General features: G+C 36.9%; 1 protein-coding gene across 3 annotated transcripts in view; it reads left to right on the top strand.

Moving 5' to 3' along the window:
* MGAM (maltase-glucoamylase) overlaps nucleotides 1-21566 on the top strand; it is a 223086-nt gene that overhangs the window by 84975 nt on the left and 116545 nt on the right. Inside the window, exons 1-3 of one of the 3 annotated variants that reach the window (XM_037835989.1) lie at nucleotides 8672-8784; nucleotides 12927-13032; nucleotides 14217-14296. The exons of 1 other annotated variant lie outside the window; for it this stretch is intronic. In XM_037835989.1, coding sequence (XP_037691917.1) covers nucleotides 12927-13032; nucleotides 14217-14296 — 186 coding nt within the window. In that variant the 5' untranslated portion in view covers nucleotides 8672-8784. Of the gene's footprint in view, nucleotides 1-2615; nucleotides 3551-8671; nucleotides 8785-12926; nucleotides 13033-14216; nucleotides 14297-21566 lie in introns of those variants that run through there. One more of the 3 variants, XM_037835990.1, reaches the window with a different exon arrangement.

Genomic DNA, 21566 nt, shown 5'->3' with positions numbered 1-21566 from the left:
TTTATTGAAATATGTTCATACACCATATAATCCATCCAAAGTGTACAATCAGTGGCTCACAGTATCATCATATAGTTGTGCATTCATCACCACAATAAATTTTAGAACATTTTCATTACTCCAAAAAAAAAATTTAAAAAAAGAAAAAAAGAAAAAATAGCACCCAAAACACCACATACCCCTTGTCCTCCCTACTATTTATTTAATTTTGTCTCTATTTTTACTCATCTGCCTATACACTGGTTCCAGAGAGTGTCAGTCAACAAGATTTTCACAATCACATGATCACACAATAAAAGCTATATAGTTATATGGTCATCATTAAGAACCAAGGCTAGTGTGTTACAGTTCAACAGTTTCAAGTATTTTCTTCCAGCTATTCTAATACACTAGAAACTTAAGGGAATGTCTATATAATGCATAAGAATAACCTCCAGAATGACTTCTCAACTCTTTGAAATCTCTTAGCCACTGAAACTTTATGTTGTTTCATTTCTTTTCCTCCTTTTGGTCAAGAAGTATTTCTCAATTCTGTGATGCCAGGGTCAAGTTCATCCTTGGGAGTCATGTCCCACATTGCAAGGGAAACTTAACACCCCTGGGAGTCATGTTTCATGTAAGGAGCAGGGTGGTGAGTTAATTTGCAGAGTTGGCTTAGAGATACAGGCCACATCTGAGCAGTTAAAGAGGTTCTCTGGGGGTGACTCATAGGTATAGTTATAAGTAGGCTTAGCTTCACCCTTGAAGAGATAAGTTTCATGAGGGCAAGCCTCTAGATTGAGTTCTTGACTTATTAAATTGTGAGCCCCTATTGATTAAGAGAATAGCAGAAATTCCCCAGGTGAGGATGTTTAATATTTCCACATTTTTCCCTAGTTCCTCAAGGGGACTTTGTAAATACTGTTTATTTTCTCCACAAAATATTCTGGGATGTATTGGGGTATTACATTAACCTGTACAGAATAATGAGTTCTTGTCCTTTATTTTAGGTTCCATGTAATTACATTGTTTAAATAAACTGACCACACAGGTTAAATTAAATAGTATGCTACAGTGAATATGAATTTTGGACCAAATAAGTTTCTCTTCCTTTGGTCTCACACAGAAGTTGAAGTTTTAAAATACAGCAATATCATCCTTTCCCCTGTATTCTAATTTACCTTAGTTATTACCAAGTCTATTTCATTCATATCTCTAATCATAGTCTGATCTGTTTTTCAGCTTGCTTAACAGTTGTATATGGATTAATGCTGACTTTCAGAGATGCAGAACTCTAACTCTGAGTCTCAGATGTCACACAGATACCCAAATTTCCAGGAAACTATCAGGTTATACACAAAGGGCCCAGCATCTCAGAATTTAGAAATAACGGTTAAAACCTAGGAATAGATGTGACTGCTATAAGATAGGCATAGATTTTTATCATTTTAATATTGCACATATATAAAAATATGTGATGCAAATTCATACTTTTTCACATTCAGAGTTCAGAACTTCTAAATTATTTTGACACAGAATCATCAATATCCATATATTTTCTTTGTATTATCAGGGATATTGGTGATTCGGTATTTTGTTAGTATTTTTCCACTATTGTTTATAAGATTTTCTCCCAGGCCACTAACATCCATTATACAAGTTTAGATCCTAACACTTTCTTGATCTTACCTTAGACATCAACCAGGACTCATATTCCTTCCTAAAATGGTCCCGAAATGGTTTGCAGTTGATTCATTCATAGTATCGGGAGTAGCAATGAAGTTTGTGCATGCACAGACAATGACAGCTATGTCACGAGTGCTGCCTGGACTCAGTAATTCTAAGGTTGTTGATTTCAAGCCATATTCTGATTTCATGCATGTTAAATATGTGAAAAATTGGCATTTTGAAATTAATGCAGTATAGTGGCCCCACCACCTATCACCTTAGTGGTAAATGAGACCTCTTCTTGTGTGCTTTCTTTTGGCTCATTCCTAAAATATTTTTTCTCATAATCCTTCTTGATTATGAGATCTGAAACAAAAGCTTCCCTTTAATTTTTTTTTTCTTTTTTTCTTTTTTTTAATTTTCCTCCCCATACTTGTGATTTTCTGTCAACCAAATTCCCCAACTTTATCAAGAGCCCATGGAGGGCTTTGCCTACCCATGAACTGATACAAACTGACTAGTGCACATACACTAGTGAAACCTGCAAAGTATTTGCCTAAGAAAAAAGCAGGAATCTTAGACTCCTACTTGCTGATTATTGGGATGCTTTGAGAGAATAGGGGGAGGAGGGAAAAGAACAAGAGGTAGGAAGCTCATGGTAAATTGGCACTCCAGAATGCTAGAAAAAGAGGCATTTTCTCCTGTGTGTCTGTGCTGTTATTACTGTAGAGTGATTGCATATCACGTTATTTAGAGGCCTGCCATCTTTTAATTATCGCTGAGCCATCTTTGTATTAAAGGATCAGGAAACACTTTCTTCCCTGAAAATATGATAGCAGTCTGGCAGCTAGGAAATGAACTGGGAAAGTATTTGGGTGTTGTGTGGACCATTGGCTTATATCCGATTTGTTTATGTGCCAGAAATCTCAAACCCAGATGCCCTATATTTTTCCTTTGGTTCCCAACAGGTGCTAAGCATTGATGTGACCAGCAGAAGTATCAGCCTTCATAACTTCATTTCACTGACTTGGAGCAGCACTCTGTGAATCTTCAGAGTGAGATCTTGGCTCATGCTATGAACATCTTTCAAGCTATTCATATTTCATGCTCGTAAAGTTAATGTGTGTTGCTCACTGGTTATGCCCAGCATGAGTAAAATATACTTAGTTTCAATTTATGCTTTATCTGTGAATCCTAAGTGTTGAATCTTAGTCCAGTGGGATGGATAGTATGGAGAGGTGGAAAATCTATAGGTTGCCTTAATGTCTCTATGTGATTAGTACGGTATTGAAGGTTCATCATACAATATTTACAGAAGATGAATGGGACCATGATGAAGTGTGCATATGTATATGTGGGAGTGCAATCAAGGAATGGGCCCTCATCCTCTAAATGTACAAGAAAAACTTTGCCGGGAGAACTCCAGGTCCTGGAACCAACCAACACCTCAAGAAAGTATCCAGAAAGAACATCTGCTAGTTAGTTATAGGGAGAGAGGAACATGTACTGAAAGCCTGATATAAGGGTAAGAAAAGACAAACCCAAGGAAAAGTGAGCAGAAAAGATCAGAGGAAAGAGAAGGTGACAATTAAAGTGATCATGACAAGTAAGAGCTTAATGTGAAAATATCCAGAGTAGTAGTCTCATGGGGAGGGGAAAAGAAGAATCAAATCACTTGAAAAGAAGAAGCTGAGTTAGGGGAAATCCTTAGCATATAGGAATAGAGGTGAGGATGAAATTTAATTCAGGCAAAGCTGAAGGAAGGAGTTTGACTGTCAAAAATAATTTATTTTTGAGTGGTGTGCTTTGAAATGTGTAAGTCTTAATTCTCAACTCTGTGCCCAGGGTATTTAACCACATGTAATGTAAGGGACAGAGAAAAATAAAATGAATTTACTAGAGATTCTGAATTTTGTGATATTCCGACCATGGGAAATCTCACTTTGGGATTAAGGTATCTTGTTAGCTAACCCTTGTAAATTGGTCTTTCTGGTTCTCTTTGGCATCAGAGCTGCAGCAGTCTAATCCAACACTGGAATGATCCAGATTTAAGATTATCCACCCTTTCTTTACACCTCTGGCTTGGGTTTTTCTTAAAGTTTAGTTTTGTGGAAGAATGTAATTAAATTTTTTAATCATCAGAGAAGTTGCTATATTTGGTAAAATATAATCTCTGGAAAAAATATGAATTGCAACACTAAAAGTGGTTAAAATTTGGGATGAAGAAATTATATATTAATGTTCAGTAGGGTTATTTACTTTTACTTGAAAATGAGTGTGTTTGAAACAAACGTGTTTACTTCCTTATTAATTTTTTTTTAATACCAAGAAGCCAGATTCTGCTCGTATACTCATGTGTTAACACTTGCAAATGGCTACCGACAAACAATATTATTAAACTGGCTAAATGTTCTAATTGTGAAAGATAAGCAGTTCTGGGAATGAGGGCTTGAGCTGATTATACAAGTAATGAAACATGGGAAAGCAACCAAGGGAAGAGCAGGAAAATGGGCAGTTTTCCTCTGATCAACCCAGGAAGGCTCCCAGGAAGAAAGCATTATTTAATTCACATCTGAGAATTTTGTTACCATCAAGGACATAGTGGAAGTTGGCTCTGGCTGTCAAAGGTACTCAAGGAGAGCTTTTCCGACTAGAGAATCTTGAAAGCCAGTGCCCCAAGGCATGTAGGGGGTTGCAACATTTTTAGAGCCATGACACCAAAGCAGTATAGTGATAGCTACAGTGTTTTTAAATATCTAAAGTAAAGTACCTACTATTTCAAAAGAAACCTATTATATTAGAATACACTTATCCAAATGTTAAATCAGATTTGATAGAATAATTATGAGCTTCTTTATTAACACATTAAATAACATGAGCAGTGGAACTCATAATGCCATAACTTCAATCTAATGATCAGGGTAAATAATATTTTGAGATATCTACTACAACTGTAATGTGATATAAAAATATTTTTGCTTCTAATTCTGACAAACTCATGCATACTGCTAAAACTACTGTGCTCTGTTGTCTACATTCATAAGCTAAGGAAATGTTAAATTTCCGTTAGAAATTAGTGAGAAAAAAAAAGATGTATTTTTTCCCATTTCTGTTCACAGATTCCCTAAATCATATCCACATCCGCCTTGGAGGCCTGTGGGCCCTAAAGTTAAGGAAGTCCCTGAATAAGGCACACATCACCTCCCCTGGCTCCAGCTTAGCAAATCAGACCCCATGTAACTGTAGAAGTTGCAAGGGCTCTGAAGCCCTTAGTCTGTCTCCTCTCTCTTGAATTCATTCATCCTTTTGGCCTTTGCACAGAAAGCTCCATATGGACATGTAAACTTATAGTCTAGATTTAGAAAGATTCTTAATAGCTCTGAGAAAAAGGGTCAGTGGAGGAGTTGGCTGTGGCTCCTTTAGTTTCCCTCCTTGGAGCAGAACATCCGTCTCTAAGTATCAGGTTGCCATCCTGCCTCTCCCCATCACAACATAGGCCCACAGGCCAGGGAATTTTATGCTACTTCAATTTAAGAGAAAAAAACTCAAGGGTCAGGAGTCTTAGTTAAGTCACTTTGTCCCTCTAGGATTATGTTTCCTCATCTGCAAAAATGCTGAGTGTTTGACTAGAGCTATGATTTTTAAACTTTGGAACTGTGCAGAGTCCCAGGGCTCTTTATTGCTTCCTGTGGGTAGAGAAAGAGAGATTGTCAGGGTTCTGAGCTCACCCTGGCTTCAGTTGTTCATTTAGATATACACTGAAATTCCACCTGAAGAAAGTTTGAAAATCAATGTATCAGATCAGCAGTCTTCAAATGTTTGGGTCCCAGGACCCCCTAACATTCTTCAATATTATTGAGGATCCCGAGAGTTTTTGTTTATGGGGTTGTATATGTTGGTATTTATTAAATTAACAAATAAAACAGAATGTAAAAAAATACATAAGCTCAAAAATAAAAATAACAAACCCATTTTATGTTAATATAGAGAACATATTTTTATGAAAAATAACTACGTTTTCCAAAACAAAATTGTAGTTGAGTGGCATTATTTTACATTTTTGCAAATCTTTTTAAACTCTGGCTTAATAGAAGACAGCTGGATTCTGATAACTGCTTCTACATCCAATCTTTTATGATACCATACATCATGTAACCTCTGGAAAACTCTACTGTATGCTCATGAGAGAATGAGAGTAAAAAAGGCAATTAACTTCTCAGTATTTTTTTATGAAAATTGTTTTACAACCCCCAAGGGTTGGTTCCCAGACCACACTTTGAGAATCACATGGAGCCATTTTTATTTACTACCCCAGATTTTATTTGTCTACCCCAGAGGGTCCCCTACATCATAGACTTAAAGGAAAGGATGGGATATTAGTTATTCACTCTTATCCAAATCAAAAAACAAAATTAATCCTGACCCTTTCACTTAAACAGAAAGGTATTTATTATTTTTTCTTATTAAAAGCACCCTTGTTATAACATCAATTATCATTTGTACCTGCTATGATATGGTTGTGTTGGCCTTGGCAGATATCATCAGAATCTCATCAACATTCTGTTTTTCTTATTATTGCATTGGGATCACTGAGAGTTTTACATCTGGCCTCGGAAGGGAGAGTGTTATGAGAGTTAAGGGTCATATATATCTTTGGTTTCTGACCCGATAATTCCAACCATCTGCTTGCTTTGATCACTTTATGAGTTCTGCCAAAAGCTTGCTTCCCAGGCCTTCTTGTTAACTAACAACTGGAAGGTATTGAGTCACATGCTTGTCTCTGCCCTTCAGAATGGCTCTGTCACTTATTCATTGCTCAACATAAGCATGTGATCCAATATCTTCCAGTCACCAGTTAGCAAGAAAGAATATGAAGTTAGCTACTTTCTGGACTTTAGGAAACTAGGTTATACCTGGAATTGTCTGTTACCATTGTAATGTGAATGATGTCACAAATGGGCATTGACATGGGGAGTTAAGTGTAAAGTATCATGCAAATAGAACAATCTTGTGTAACAATAAATCTCTGTTCTTGACCTTTTTCCAAGACATCTTCCCGAATTGTAATGAGATACAGGTATGTTTCCCTTCTAACAAAGGCTCCCTTGTACTAGAGCAAATGATAAGGTGGATATGTCATTCCAGAAGTTTATCATAACGGCAGAAAACAAGTTTCTCCCTGTGTGTGTGTGTGTGTGTGAGTATGTGTCTGTGTGCATTTGTGCACACTTGCACACAAAAAGCATTTGAAGCAAACATGGAGGACTCCTAAGGGCACTAGACTCACAGTTTTTAGAAGCTATCAATAGAACCCATTTTAACCTCATATACTGCTGGTGGAAATGAAAAAATAGTGCCCCCACTTTGAAAAATAATTTGGCAGTTCTTCAAAAAGTTAAAGACAGAATTACCATATGACCCAGAAATTCCACTCCTAGGTATATAGCCCAGAAAACTGAAAATATGTCCACACAAAAACTTCTATGCGAATATGTCCACACAAAAACTTCTACATGAATGTTCATAGTAGCATTATTCATAAAACTCCAAGAGTGGAAACAGCCTAAATGTCCACTCACTGATGAATGGATTAACAAAATGTGGTAGAGTCTGGAATATGATTTGACCATAAAGAGGAATGACGTTCTGCTACATGCAGAATCTTGGATGAACCTTGGAAACATTAAGAAAAATGAAAGAAGCCAGACACAAATGGCCACACATTTTATGATCCCATTTACATGAAATGTTTGGAATAGGCAAATCCATAGAGACAGAAAATAGATTCATGGTTGCCAGGGGCTGGAAGGAGAGGAGAATGTGGATTGACCACTAATGGGTATGGGGTTTCATTTTGGGGTGATGAGGGTGTTCTGGAATTATATAACAGCGATTCGTTGAACAACTTTGTGAACATACTAAGACCCACTAAATTAAACTCTTTAAAAGGATGAATTTCATGGCATTTGGTTTACATCTTAAGTTAAAAAACAAAACAGAAAAAGAACCTACCCTAGCTAGCTTAAGCAGAAAAGAATTTTTTTGAAAGCTATTAGAGCTCATAGAAACTTCAGAAGGGCTTTAGAGTCATGTTTGTAGGCTACGTGGCTAGAAATAATGCTCAGATTACCTTGTGGGAACATCTGCTGACACTTTCTTTATCACAGGTATGGCAGCTTGCACCCCCAAAACTGAACATAGGACACCACTAGGTCCTCTCTTCCTGCTGCCTCTTTGGCACTGATGCCTCTCCGCACTTGAATTACACATGGCACCGCGGTCTTCTCTACACTGTCTTCTGAATCTAAATCAGAAGACATCTCATTGGCTGAGTCCAGGCCACTTGCCTCTACCTTAGCTGAAAGGAAGACCATGAAAGAGAATTTCTATCCTCTTCCTTGGGCAGGCAGAATTCTCAAGCTGAGAAGTTTCTCAAATATAAGAATAATATTTAAAAGGGGCTGAGCAGTCAGAGTATGACAAATATCCATGAGAGGTGCATTCCCACTTAAAGATTACATAATTTCTATTTTAGTGGTGTTTCACTTATTTAGAATAAGTTATGGGAAGTCTTATTTGAATTAATGAAAAACTGAGTTATACCAAGAGAACTTTAGACAATACGGAGAAAGGAACAGTGATATTGACTAAGAGCTTTTCATTCTTTTCATTTACTTATTCAACAAATGTCTATATATTTAAAAGTATATGTATGTTGGGCATAGTGCTAAGGATAAGGAATACAACAGTGAACAAGATGGACAAAATTCTAGCCCGTGAACTCATTAGGCTAGATGGCAAACAGGCAAAAATAAAATAGTGTGACAAGCAAAGTAATCAGATATGAAAGGGAGCAGAGAGAAGGGACAGCTATTAGGGAAAAAACAAAACAAAACAAAAAACCCACACCTTCCTCTTTTATTAACAAATAGAGCTTTCTCCTATGTCACTGGGAAAGCAAAGGCCCTTTTATCATCTGTTGTGAAACACACTTCTCTCCTCCAATTGCTATCAACATTACTGGGCAATAAATCAATCCTGGCAGAAGCAGGTGACATCAGCCCATTCACCTTTGTTCAGTGCTCCTCAAGAATCACTGAGGGATAGACACAGTAAAGAAAAAGATACGGCTATGAGGTTAGTACATTTCCTCGTCCAGGTGATATTTTAAAATGTTACTGTCTCCTCTGTAAAGTGATACTTTTCTTCTGGGCCTGATATTTTGTTTCCTTTTTACAGATGGTGAGGAATAGGGATGAGATAGTGTATGGAGTCATGGGCTGACTGGAGAAGAAAGGCATGTGTGTGTGTGTGTGTGTGTGTGTGTGTGTGTGTGTGTATGTATGTATATGTGTGTGTGTCAGTGTTTAGGGGCAGATGGGGAAGGTCTAGCATGAGATATCCCTCCCTCAGTGGGAGAAGCTAAGGAAGTAATAAACAGATGGGATCCTTCTGGAAACTAACTGAAAGTGGCCTGAATGGGGAGGAAGGTGAATGCATACCAGCTTCGGGAAGCTCGGGTTTCTAAGTAAGGAAGAATTTCTGCCTTCAGGTATATCTACTCTTACCATCTTGCCTTATGACAACAGATCCCCTGGCAAATAAATGCCCCGGATTATCCCCAGAATGTTCCTGAACTTCCTGAGCAACTGGTGCTAAACCTACAGCTCCTCCAAGGGGGATTAAGGAGCTGTGAAAGAAATGCCTGTTTCTGGTTTGTAGAGCCTGGGAAAGAAAGTCTCCCCTTTAGAGAAGTAATACTTGAGTAAGGGGGCTAACTGATTGATAATGTGCTTGTTGTGGTATGGTGTTGGCTGTGAGAGGAAAAACCTGGTTGTGTTTTATGAGTGTATAGGGGTGGGTCCTTCAGATTTCTTTCACTTTCTGAAATTCCACCATTAGAGATTTATTTTCTAGGGCTTAAAGCCCCGTACCTGGGAGGCATTGTGGAGACAGTTCTCCAGTAGCTTTAATAGTTTAAGAAGAAAGACTTCTCAGCTTTTGCCTAGGTTCTACCACTAACTGAGGTTAGACAAAATGAGTATCATGATCAACATTTTGGATGGATTTTTATGGAAATATAACATTGCTTACATATCTTATGAAGATTAGTAGAAAACTCTTGAATAACTTAGACTAGAAGAGAGATGCCTGACAGATTTAGGTTAACAGGGAAAGCAGTTAATAAATCCCAACTTCAATCCCAAACCCCAATTTCATTAAGGCTAAGGGTTCTTCCTAAACTGCTCTTGGCAAATTATCTGTAGATCCTTGGTCCTCATCCCCACTTCAATATTAAAGTGCTTCTTTTCTTGGTTTATTACACATTAATCTGAAGGCTGCCTTCAAATAAAAATTGAAGCTAAGCACTTATATTAAAATACTTGTAGAAATGGTCATGGCCTTGGGCTGGAGGTGAGAACAGGGGAACAGGAGAATGGAAAGTGAGAGGAGAGGAGATGTTAGAGAGAGAGGGGGGGGGGGGGAGAGAAAAGAAATTCTTTGTCCCCACTTATTTATAGATTATCACTGCATAAATGCTGGTCAGGGATGGCTGGAACAGAGTAAAGAAAAGAGGTGGGTAGGTGGGCAGAGAAGGTGTTATGTAGAGCTTTGATCCCAAGCTAGAAAGTTTATATTTTATTTGGAGAACCATTGAATACATGAATACAGAAGAGCCAAATGACCCAGTTGGTGCCATAGAAAGACCACTCTCACTGCAGTGTGTTTAATGGGTATGAGGAGCAGGAAGAGAGGAGGAAGGAAACCAGTTGGAAGCTGTCCTCACCATTCAGACCAGAAATGATGGCCTGACTAATGCATTTCCAGCAGGGATGGAGATACAGGAACAAATTTGAGAACTCTTGGGAAGGTAGTCTAGTGAATGGTAACTACTTTTGAGAACCAACATGAAGAAACGAGTCAAAAAAGATTCTTAAGTTTTTAAACAAACTGAGATAATTTTCCTCAAGTGATTAATTATAAAATCAATTTGGCAGAATTGGCAGAAGTTGAGACTGGGATGTGGGGAGAGATGATTTCACATCTAAATGTATTGAATTTGGCTGAGTCTGTGGAGCATCCAAGTGAAACATTTAATAGGTAGTTGAATACATGACTCTAAATCTCAGGGCTAGAACTACAGATCTGATTGTTGCAGATGTTATATGAAGCCACATGAGTGACTAAATTTGCTCAAGGAGAGCAGGTAATTTAAAAAGAGGATCTGTGGTGAAAACACGTGAAACATCAACATTTAATGAAATAGGAGACTGCAAAGAAAATTGAAGAGGAGCCAGAAAAGTAGATGAAAAAGGAAGATTAAATTGTATGAAGGAATCCAATGGTGGAGAGTTTCAAGGAAGAGGGAGTGGTTGGTGGCGTCCATTGTATTCAGCAGCTAATTTTCTAGTGACCTTGGTAAGAGCAATTTCAGTAGAATGCAGGAAAGTCATGCCAGTAATGTATGAGGAAGGGAATACAGTATGAAATCTCTTACTAGGTTAGTTATGAAAGGAAAAAGAAAATAATGGTATCTAGAGAAGAACATGGTCATCAATAAAGTGTATAGAAAATTGGTATATATTTATGAAGTAAAGAGCAAGTTCAGAGGGAGAGGATGATAATCCAAGAAAGAGGAAGGATAATTAGTGGAACAAAATTTTTAAGAAATTCAGAGGCTGTGAGATTTAGAGAACAGAAGCAGGGATTAACCTTGGACAAAAGGAAGGAAAACTCTTCCATTCAGAACAGAGATTAAGGGTTAAAAATTTACCTAGAAATGGATAAGTTTGTAGAAAAACATGGATTGAGAAGAAGGGAGATAAATTAGTTTCTGGAAAAAAGTTATTATTTTTTTCTGTGAGATTGGAGATGATATTGACTGAATATGAGAGAGAAGGCAAGAGAATTTGGGACTTGAAAAGAAGGGTGGGTGTTTGAAATTCTTTCTGTGAAAAAGCAGAGGTGCTGGCAAGATAGTCATTTTGCAGGCCCTGTTTCTTTGGGAAATTATGAATCCTGGGGCCATTTTGTATTGACGGTTTGTATTGATGGTTTCGTCAGGTAGGTTTAGTTAGCAGATAAGGGAGCAAGGAAGATGAGAACATTGGCAAGGAAGTTGGTTAAATGATAGATGTTGAGGCCTAGGCCAATTTGGGATAAAGGCAGGAAAGGCTAAGAGATTGAAAAAAAAAAAAAAAAGAAAAGAAAAGAAAAGGAAAGAAAAACAGAAGACTCCAAGTGGTCAAAGAATAAGGAGAGTGTCAAAGTGAGGGCAGCAAGAGAATAAAAGGATGTAAGGTAGTGATCAGTAAAAGGAAAATAGAGTTTAAGTTTCTAAAGTGCAACAATTGTGGGGGATAAGCCAATGTCCTAGGCTGATGGAAATAGAGTGGCACTGATGATCAAGATGGGGGATGTCACAGAATGGGGCAGCATAAAGATCATGTTAGATTTACTCTAATTAGTGCAGAGAAATGAGAGTACACCCAGAATCTGACTTTGTTTTATAGATGAAGAAACACAGGTCCAAATAGATAAAAATGCCCATCTATTAGCAAGAAAACCAGGACAAGAACTCAAGTCCTTTGACTCCCTGTTCAATATACCCCTAATATACCAAATATTTTAAAACTTGGCTCTATGCGTAATCTTCAGGGCTGCAGTGAGTCATCAAATTTATTTGGGTTTGTGTGTTGTCAACATACAAGCAAGCATTATGCTGGGTATGAGGTTCAGATACCCAGATACCACCAGATTTTTAAAAGCACCAGTGACTTCTAAACAGTTAAACACCTCAGTTTCATGCAGTGGGAATTGGAATATGAAGATCTGGATTCAGATTTTGCAACTTTCTTCCTCACTGAGTGTGTCCTTCTCCCTACTGCACAGGATGGGGATGAAGATCAGAGTGAGAGACTCTAAAAGGGCTTTGTGAGTCATCTCCACCCCTCCTATTTCTTTCTCTTTTACTCCATTCCTCTCCTCCTTCTCTCCCCCCAATTGTTTATGTCTGATATATTTTTCCTTGGGCAATGCTCAATCTCTCTGCAGACAACAAAGGCAAGACCCTTAGGGGTGTTGCATGCACAGACTAAAATTAATTGGAAACACTGTGATGAGCAGAAATAAATATTCTCACGATTATGTAAAGAGAAATGTTGGCAATCAAGGTTGTTTTGCATATAAATTCACATTTTAATCCCAATGCCTAGCTAGTTTCTTGGATGGATGGTGCTTTGTGGTTTGCTTTAATCCAGTTATCTGTGTCCATCTAGATGGCCAGGAAGCTCAGTGTATTGGAAGTCCTTCTTTTCATCTTCTTCCTAATCGTATTGCTTATAGACATCCTTTTGCTGTTACTTGTGTTGGAGAAGAATTCAGGTAAGGAGGCTGCTTGTGACTGCTGGGCTGGAAAATACTAGTAATGAATGTCTCCTCTGTATTCCTAAGGGATATTTTTACTCCTTTACTCTTCAGCACACCAACATCTTGCATTATTCAAATGCCACATACACAATAATCTCTAAAAGAAAGATATTTTCTTTTTCTGCAATGAAGCTTTGAATATTGGTGATAGGGTCTCTCGAGCCTCATTTGGTGCAATTCTAACAGGTTGCAGGATTAGGCTCACCAGATGCCAGTCCCCCAATCCAGAGTCACAAAATCCTAGAACCCTCAAAGAGAGAACAGTAAAGGTAATAGCACCCAAACACATTGCTTTATGGAAGAGGAAATTGGGCTCCAAGGAAGTTGAGGGCTGACTAACTTGGCTTAAATATATCAGTTGTACTTAGAATCACCCATATTCTGACTGAAATAGCTATGATTTTCTTTTCACAGATGCCTTTGAAACTGCTCTCACTCTCTCATAGGAGCATCAAACAGAATGCCTTCTCCTCAATGCACAATTTATACTCTAAATAGTAAAACAACATGTGTAATACAACAAGCTATTTTCAATTAAAACTGAATTTTAGGTCAGTTCTACTTGATATAAGCTTACTTTATAGATCTAAATTAAACATCAAGTGAAGGTAGACAGAACCCTACCTTTTCAGTTCTCTTTTCACCATCATTCACAGCAAACATTAAAGAACCTGCTAGGAACAGTATGATTTGGAAAGGTGATTTGAAAACCATTGCTCTAAACCATTATTGAGCCTATTCCTCAGTAATAATAGATAATAATATGGGTCATCAAGGATATGGAGAAATTGGAACTCTCATACTAATGGGTATGTGGTTTCTTTTTGGGGGTAATGAAAATATTTGGGAATTAGAGTGGTAATAGTTGCACCACCATGTGAACATACTAAATTGACTGAATTGTAGACTGTAAAAGTGTGAATTGTATGGTATGTGAATTATATCTCAATAAAAATACAGAGCAATAACAGCAAAAAGAAACAAAACAAACATATGCAAATATAGATACCAGCTACCAGCTGTCTGGTATACTTTGCCTGTAGAATTGACTGACAGCCTATTTGTAACTGTGTAACCTTCCTTCCTGGAACTGTGATTGCACTGCAACATTTCACCTTTGTTCTTTAATTCTTGTGCAGAGACTTCATTTACTCCAGAGTGTCCGGAGCTTCCCCAATCAGAAAGGATAGACTGCGCCCCGGGCCAGGTGGCAACAGAGGTCAGAGAAACCAGATTCCTGCTGGTGGCCTGTGAGGCTTTATTTAAAAGAAATGAGTGTGTGAAGTGGGGAGAGGGATGTGAAGGAGGTGGTAGTATTAGTGGAATGTTTTATGAGCTTCTGATTTGCGGTGTTTTCTTTCTGGCTGTGTTGAAATCAGCAGCAACACTGAGGGAGTGAGGGAAGCAAAGTAGGGTAAAAGGAAGAGAAGGAGAAACTAACAGACATTTTGGCTCATGGATCCTGAAGTCCAGAGTGGAGGAGGAGTTCCAAGTATTGCTAAATGTGTCCCCAGGTCTATTTCCAAGGAAAGATATGGAAAGGTTTGTGGACTAAACTGTATTTCTTGAGGATGGAGGCCATCCACGGTATGGATGACTGAGTCACTTGTAGAACTCAAGGTGACTTGTTATAACAAGAGGATTCTGGAATCATGTTATTAGCAACAGAAGTCCCAAGAAACATGTTCTAAAGAATACAGGTTTTCTCCCTGAGTAGCATCCATAAGAATATCAACTATTTGAACCTGCTTAGTTGTAGTTTATGATTTTGTCCAAAAAGTTGTATCTATTTAGATTTTATTGCTTTACCCCCATCCTGTATTAAAGTATTCCATACTTTATCACCTAATCTGTAAATAGTCACAACTAAATTTAACTTAGTCAAGATGGAAAAAGTTTACCCCACATTCTTTTAACTAGGACAGATGAACCATATGTGCCCTGTTGTCCTGGGTGGAATCCTGACTGTGGGATAAGAACCAAAATTTGGGGAAAATGAAAATGGTTTTGGAATATGAAGAAAAATACTGAGAGTTTCCTTTAAATGATCAATTCTGGAGTTATTATTACTCATTATTACATAAGTACCCCACACTTTTATTTTTGTTTGAGGGATTATACATACACATGAGATCATGTACAAAATACAGTAATATTAATTTATTTAAGTAGACACTTTTCTATCCAGAGACCCCACATAAGTTCACAGTACTAGTGCACTGCTTACAAAATAATGGGTTTCAAGATATAGAGAAAACCTTGGGAAAAGAGTAAAGGCTGAGTTTATCATTGTGGCCAAAATGGTAGGCATTGCTGAGAAGGGACTTTGAAATTATAAAGAAAGCATTAATCTACTTTGAGAAAAAAATAGTCATTCTGAGTTATCAGAATACCATATGTAGCTTTGGACATTGCACCCTCAAAAAATGTATAAAGCTAAAATGAGAGTAGAAAAGGCTAGTTACTAAAGAAAGACAATGATAGAGTTTACTTATAAATATGGATTCAAATGACCTTTCAGTTGAGACAGATGCACAACATAGGATAAGAAAATATCTGCTAAATAAATGAATGGTAGAGTTAGAGAAAAATCAGAATTTTCAACAAATACTTCAATTTACATCAAGGGATTCCTTGGTGTTTTTTTTTAAGCAGTGTATTTTCAAGAAATGTCATGGTTCAAGGCAAATTGTTCTTGGAGTACTCTTTTGAGATTGTTTTTAATCTAAGTTATGTCTTATTATACATGTTAAAATCTGTCATACTAAAATTATCGAGGACAGAGTCTATGTGTAGACCTTTGTACTTGATTAAAATTTACTCTGTGTTTAAGGACTGAACCCTATACACATTCTTAGCTTGCCCATCGTAATGACTCCTTTAATTCATCTCCATTTCTTCTGAATGTTTGCCACTGTCAGACTCCTCAGGGTTCATAAAGGGAATGCACCTTTTTCTCCTCACCTTCATTTCCCTTAGCAGACTGATGAAGCATAAGCCTGCACAACTAAACATAAACAAAGAATGGCTTTAGTCTCTGTATTTGTCTGAGCATGTAGACTCAAAATCACTGACCTCAAGTACTAATTATCAAAAGATCTGCTGAAGGAAACATTTCTTTAGAAAGACTGACTGAAGCCTATGAAGTCCATCCATTTCTCTAAGATACGAAAATGAATCTATTGTTTAAGCCAGACAATAAAAGAGCTACAACCCAAACAGCAATCTTTTGTCCTTTTATAGAATTGATTTACATTAATAGTGTGCGTGGGCATTTTGCTCTCAGCCTACCTTAAAAGAGGTTTTATTTTAAGAATATTGTTGAGGTAATTATTCAGCAAAGTAGAGGTGTCTTCCTGAAGAATAAATATCTTCCATTTCCTCAAAAGACAGAGTTGTATGTTTCTTAAGTAATTATGTTTTATGGACACTGTGGATAATATTTTCCTCTTTGTATTGGCTTCTAAAAAGTTTAGAGCTGTTCCACTTCTTGTAATTTTACTCTTTATTTTTTGCCTTGATTTTTCATGTTGTTTCAGAATATGTGTTTTCTGATGAGACATCACACATATTCATCATGAAAGTACATTGTCATTTATGGATTCTATAATCTTGTATAAGTTTTAAAATGTTTTATAGTCAAACCAATATGAGTTTTCCTTTAATGTCTTTGGCTTTTTAAAAAAATCTTAGAAAGGACTTCAACATTCTATATTAAAAAATTTCAACTATTATATGGCTTCATTTTAATATATTAAAATGCTTGATCTATACTGATTCATTTTGGTGTAAGTAATGCAAATGGATCTAGATCTTTTAATAGAAATTCAGTTGTACTAATATTATTAATCTTCAAACAGAAATCTATCATTCCTCTACCAGTTTGAAATACATAGAAATTTCCATATATGCTTAGCTATGGCTCTGAACTCACTATTTTTTTCATTGATTTTGCAGTCTACTCTTCTGTCTATATCATATCTTTAAAATGTTTTAAAATATGGTAGGATGATAACCTCTTCATGGATATTTTCCTGGTATTTTAAAATATTTCTTGATCCATATTAACTTTAAATCATTTTCAAGCCACCTGCCACATCCTATAGGGATAATAATTAAGTTTGCATTGAATATTGGTTTGAATTTAGACAATATTGGCAGCTTGAAAATTTTTTTAATTTAATTTTATTGACATTGTCCACATACCATACAATTATTCAAAGATCCAAAGTGCAGTCAATTGCCCACAGTACCATCAAACAGCTGTGCATCCATCACCACAATTATATATTTTTTCAATTTTTAGAACATTTTCATTATTCCAGAAAAGAAATAAAGACAAAAAAAGAAAACTTAAATCCTCTCATACCCCTAACCACCCCCCTCCATTATTGACTCATAGTATTGAGTCAATACTATGATGAAAGAATGTTAAAATACTACTAACTGTAGTACATAGTTTGCAATAGGTATATTTTTTCCCTATACACCCCTCTATTATTAACTTCTAGTTATAGTATCATCCATTTGTTCTAGTTCATGAAAGAGATTTCTAATATTTGTACAGTTAATCAAGGCCATTGTCCACCACAAGATTCACTGTTTTATACATTCCCATCTTTTAACCTCCAACTTTCCTTCTGGTTACATAAATGACTCTAAGCTTCCCCTTTCCACCACATTCACATACCATTCAGCACTGCTAGTTTTTATCACAATAACGTGCTACCATCGCCTCTGTCCATTTCCAAACACTTGAGTTCAACTTAGTTAAACATTCTGCTCATAGTAAGCTACTTCTCCCCATTCTTTAACCTCATTCTATATCCTGGTAACTTATATTTCATGTCTATGAGTTTGCATATTATAATTAGTTCATATCAATGAGACCATGCAATATTTTTCCTTATGTGTCTGACATATCACTCAGTGTAGTGCCCTCAAGTTTTCTTCATCAATCAGTTTTTTTTTTTTAAAGATGATTTTCTTCACCCACCTTACTTTCCATCCTAAGTAAACAATCATGGTTCCCTGTATAGTCATATATTTATGTATTCACCACCATCACCACTATCTGTATAAGGACATCTCCATTTCTTCCACAAAGAAGGAGGAAAAGTCAAAGAAGATAGACAAAAGAAAAGAAAAAGAAAGAAGAAAAAAAAAATGACAGCTAAACAGCAACAAAAGGAAAGACAGAGTTAACCTAAAGTAGAAAAAAAGGGTCAGACAACATCACCAATGCCAAGAGTCCCACAGCCCTCCTTTATGTCCCCCTCTTAAAGGCCTTTAGCTTTGGTATATTGCCTTTGTTACATTAAAGGAAGCATAATATAATGTTTCTGTTAATACTATCTAGATTGAATTGTTTGTATTTTCCCCCATATAACCCTATTTTTAACACTTTGCAAGGTTGACTTCATTTGCTCTCCCTCATGTAAACACATACTTGTACATTTTATCACAATTGTTGAGTACTCTAGGTTTCACTGAATCAAACAGTCCCAGTCTTTATCTTTCCTCTTTCCTTCTCTTGTCCCACATGCTCCTAAACTTCCTCTTTAGACCATACTCACAGTCATCTTTGTTTAGTCGGCTACACTGCTGTGCTATCATCACCTAAAATTGTGCTCCAAACCTTTCACTGCTGTCTTTTCCTATCTGTCTGTAGTGCTCTCTTTAGTATTTCCTGTAGGGCAGGTGTCTTGTTCACAAACTATCTTATTGTCTGTTTGTCAGAGAATAATTTAAACTCTCCCTCATATTTGAAGGACAGTTTTGCTGGATGTAGGATTCTTGGTTGGCAGTTTTTCTTTTTCAGTATCTTAACTGTATCACACCACTTCCTTCTTGCCTCCATGGTTTCTACTGAGAAATATGCACATAGTCTTATCAAGCTTCCTTTGTATGTGATGGATTGCTTTTCCCTTGCTGCTTTCAGGATTGTCTCTTTATCTTTGACATTTGATAATCTGATTATTAAGTGTCTTGGTGCAGACCTAGTCAGATCTATTCTGTTTGGGGTATGCTGTGCTTCTTGGAGCTGTAATTTTATGTCTTTCATAAATGATGGGAAATTTTCATTGATTATTTCCTGTATTATTGCTTCTGCCCCTTTTCCCTTCTCTTCTCCTTCTGGGACACCCATGACATGTACATTCATGAGCTTCATGTTGTCATTCAATTCCCTGAGACATTGCTCACATTTTTCCATTCTTTTTCCTATCTGTTCTTTTCTATGTAGGCTTTCAGGTGTCTTGTTCTCCAGTTGCTGAGTGTTTGCTTCTGCCTCTTGAGATCTGATGTTGTATGTCTCCATAGTATTGTTCATCTCTTGTGTTGTGCCTTTCATTTCCATAGATTCTGCCAGTTGTTTTTTCAAACTTTCGATTTCTACCTTATGTTCACCCAGTGTTTTCTTGATAGCCTTCATCTCTTTTGTTATATCTTCCCTGAACTCATTGATTTGGTTTTTGATTAGATTTTGCATATTTCTTTGAAAATCTTTAATAGATTGTTTCATTAAAGTAAAACAATATCTCAACTGTATCTTGATTGAGGTGTAAGTTTGCTCCTTTGACTGGGCCGTATCTTTGTTTTTCCTAGTATAGATTTTAGTTTTCTGTTGTCTAGGCATCTGGTTTCTTTGGTTACCCCAGTCAGATTTTCCCAGACCAGAACGGGTTCAGGTCTCAGAATGGGGATATATTCAGGGTGTATCTTAGAATATTGGCGGACTTTCCTGTGAGGTCTCCAGTCACTGTGCTTTTCCTAACCTGCCCAGCAGGAGGTGCCTGTCAGCCTGTCACTCCGGACTGGTGTAAGGAGGTGTGGCCCCTTCAGTTTCTGTTTTGTCTGTTTTCCCGCAGGCTCTGGGGTCTGGTTCTGAAGGGAAAGCTGGGTCCCACCTCCTTACTATTAGGGAAGATACCCCCTCTAGGGAGTTATCATCTGCATTTGGATTGTGGTCTCTCTGACTCTGTTTCTCCACCCCTGTCTGGGTCAGAGTGCTGTGAATTGAAAATGGCTTTGGCTCTCTCCTCTGAGCCCCTCAGATTGAGAGAGAGAAAAAGGGACAGGAAGCCCCCTTTTAGAACCAGTGCATGGCCCTCCAGTCTCACTTATCAGCCAGAGGTAACACCTGGTCTTCTGGGCTCCCCCTCCTGGAACAGATGAGTCTTCTGGTTCTTTAAGGTCAGTCATCACTAAAAGCCTCTGTCTGCTTGTTGGGGGTTTGTAGCTTGTATTCAGCAGTCCACATTTGTTAATTAAAACCCAAGTTGGAGCTCAGCTGAGCTGTATTTGCTTGCTGGGAGAGCACTGCTCTCTACCACTGCAAGGTTTTGCAGTTAAGCCTGCTATGGGGGGGAGGGAGCTCCTAGCACAGTTCCACAGTTTTTACTTACAGATTTTATGCTGTGATCTCAGGCATTCCTCCCAATCCACGTTGGTGTAAGATGTGTGGACAGTCACGGTTGTCTCCCAGCAGTTATTCCAAGTTATTTACTAGTTGTTCCTGGTTGTTCATTAGTTGTTCAAGGGGACTAACTAAATTCTACTCCTTTCTTTGCCACCATCTTGCCCCTGTCTCATCTTGATAATTTTGAATCTTCTCATTCTAATACATAAAAGTCTGTCTTTGTCAAATCTTTTTTAAAAGAATTTCTTAATTTAGTTTTATGTTTCTCTTAACATATTGCATATGCTTTATGAAGTTTTTTCCCTAGGTATTTAATGTTTTAGTTTCTATTGTAAATGTAATTGATTCTATTATATTTTTCAACTTATGCTTTTTTATTTTAAGAAATATAATGATTATTTTATATATATTGTGTAATTAGTCAGCTTAAATTTTCCATTGTTTCTGCAAAGGTTTTTGTAATTCTTTTTCTTGAGTTGTTAAGTATACAATTATGTCTTAGGCAAATAATGATGACTTTGCTTTGCATTATTATATTTCTGTCATTCACATTTCCAATAACAAGGACTTGTTCTTCCAGAATAATATAAATTAAGTGGTGTGGTGATGGTTGGCACCCCTTATTTGTAATGGAAATGCTTCCCACATTAAAAGTATTAAGCATGATGTTCACTGCTGGTTTAAGAGAGTTGTTTTATTTATATTAGGAACTATATTTCCATCCTATTTTTAAGAGTTTTAATTTCTAAGAAGTGAGTGGAGGATTTTCCACATAAATTAGTATTGAAATTTTCAAATAGAGCAAAGTTGAAAGAATTTTACATTGAACCCCTATTTACCTGCTGCCAAAATTCTACCATTTATATTTTACTTTGTTTTCTCACATATATCATTCTATCCCACACTTTACCTATCCATCAGCCCACCTTATACACTTGAAACAGATGTCACTACACTTTCCTATTAATACCTCATTGTGCATATCTGTAGAGTTCAATATTTTTATCTTGTGATATAAAGTACAATGAAATACATGATTCTTAGGGATACATCCATTGAGTTATGGCAA

This window comes from Choloepus didactylus, chromosome 5, assembly GCF_015220235.1.
Source record: "Choloepus didactylus isolate mChoDid1 chromosome 5, mChoDid1.pri, whole genome shotgun sequence".
In the NCBI taxonomy this organism is placed as follows: domain Eukaryota; kingdom Metazoa; phylum Chordata; class Mammalia; order Pilosa; family Megalonychidae; genus Choloepus; species Choloepus didactylus.
This window is presented reverse-complemented; position numbering and strand designations above follow the sequence as displayed.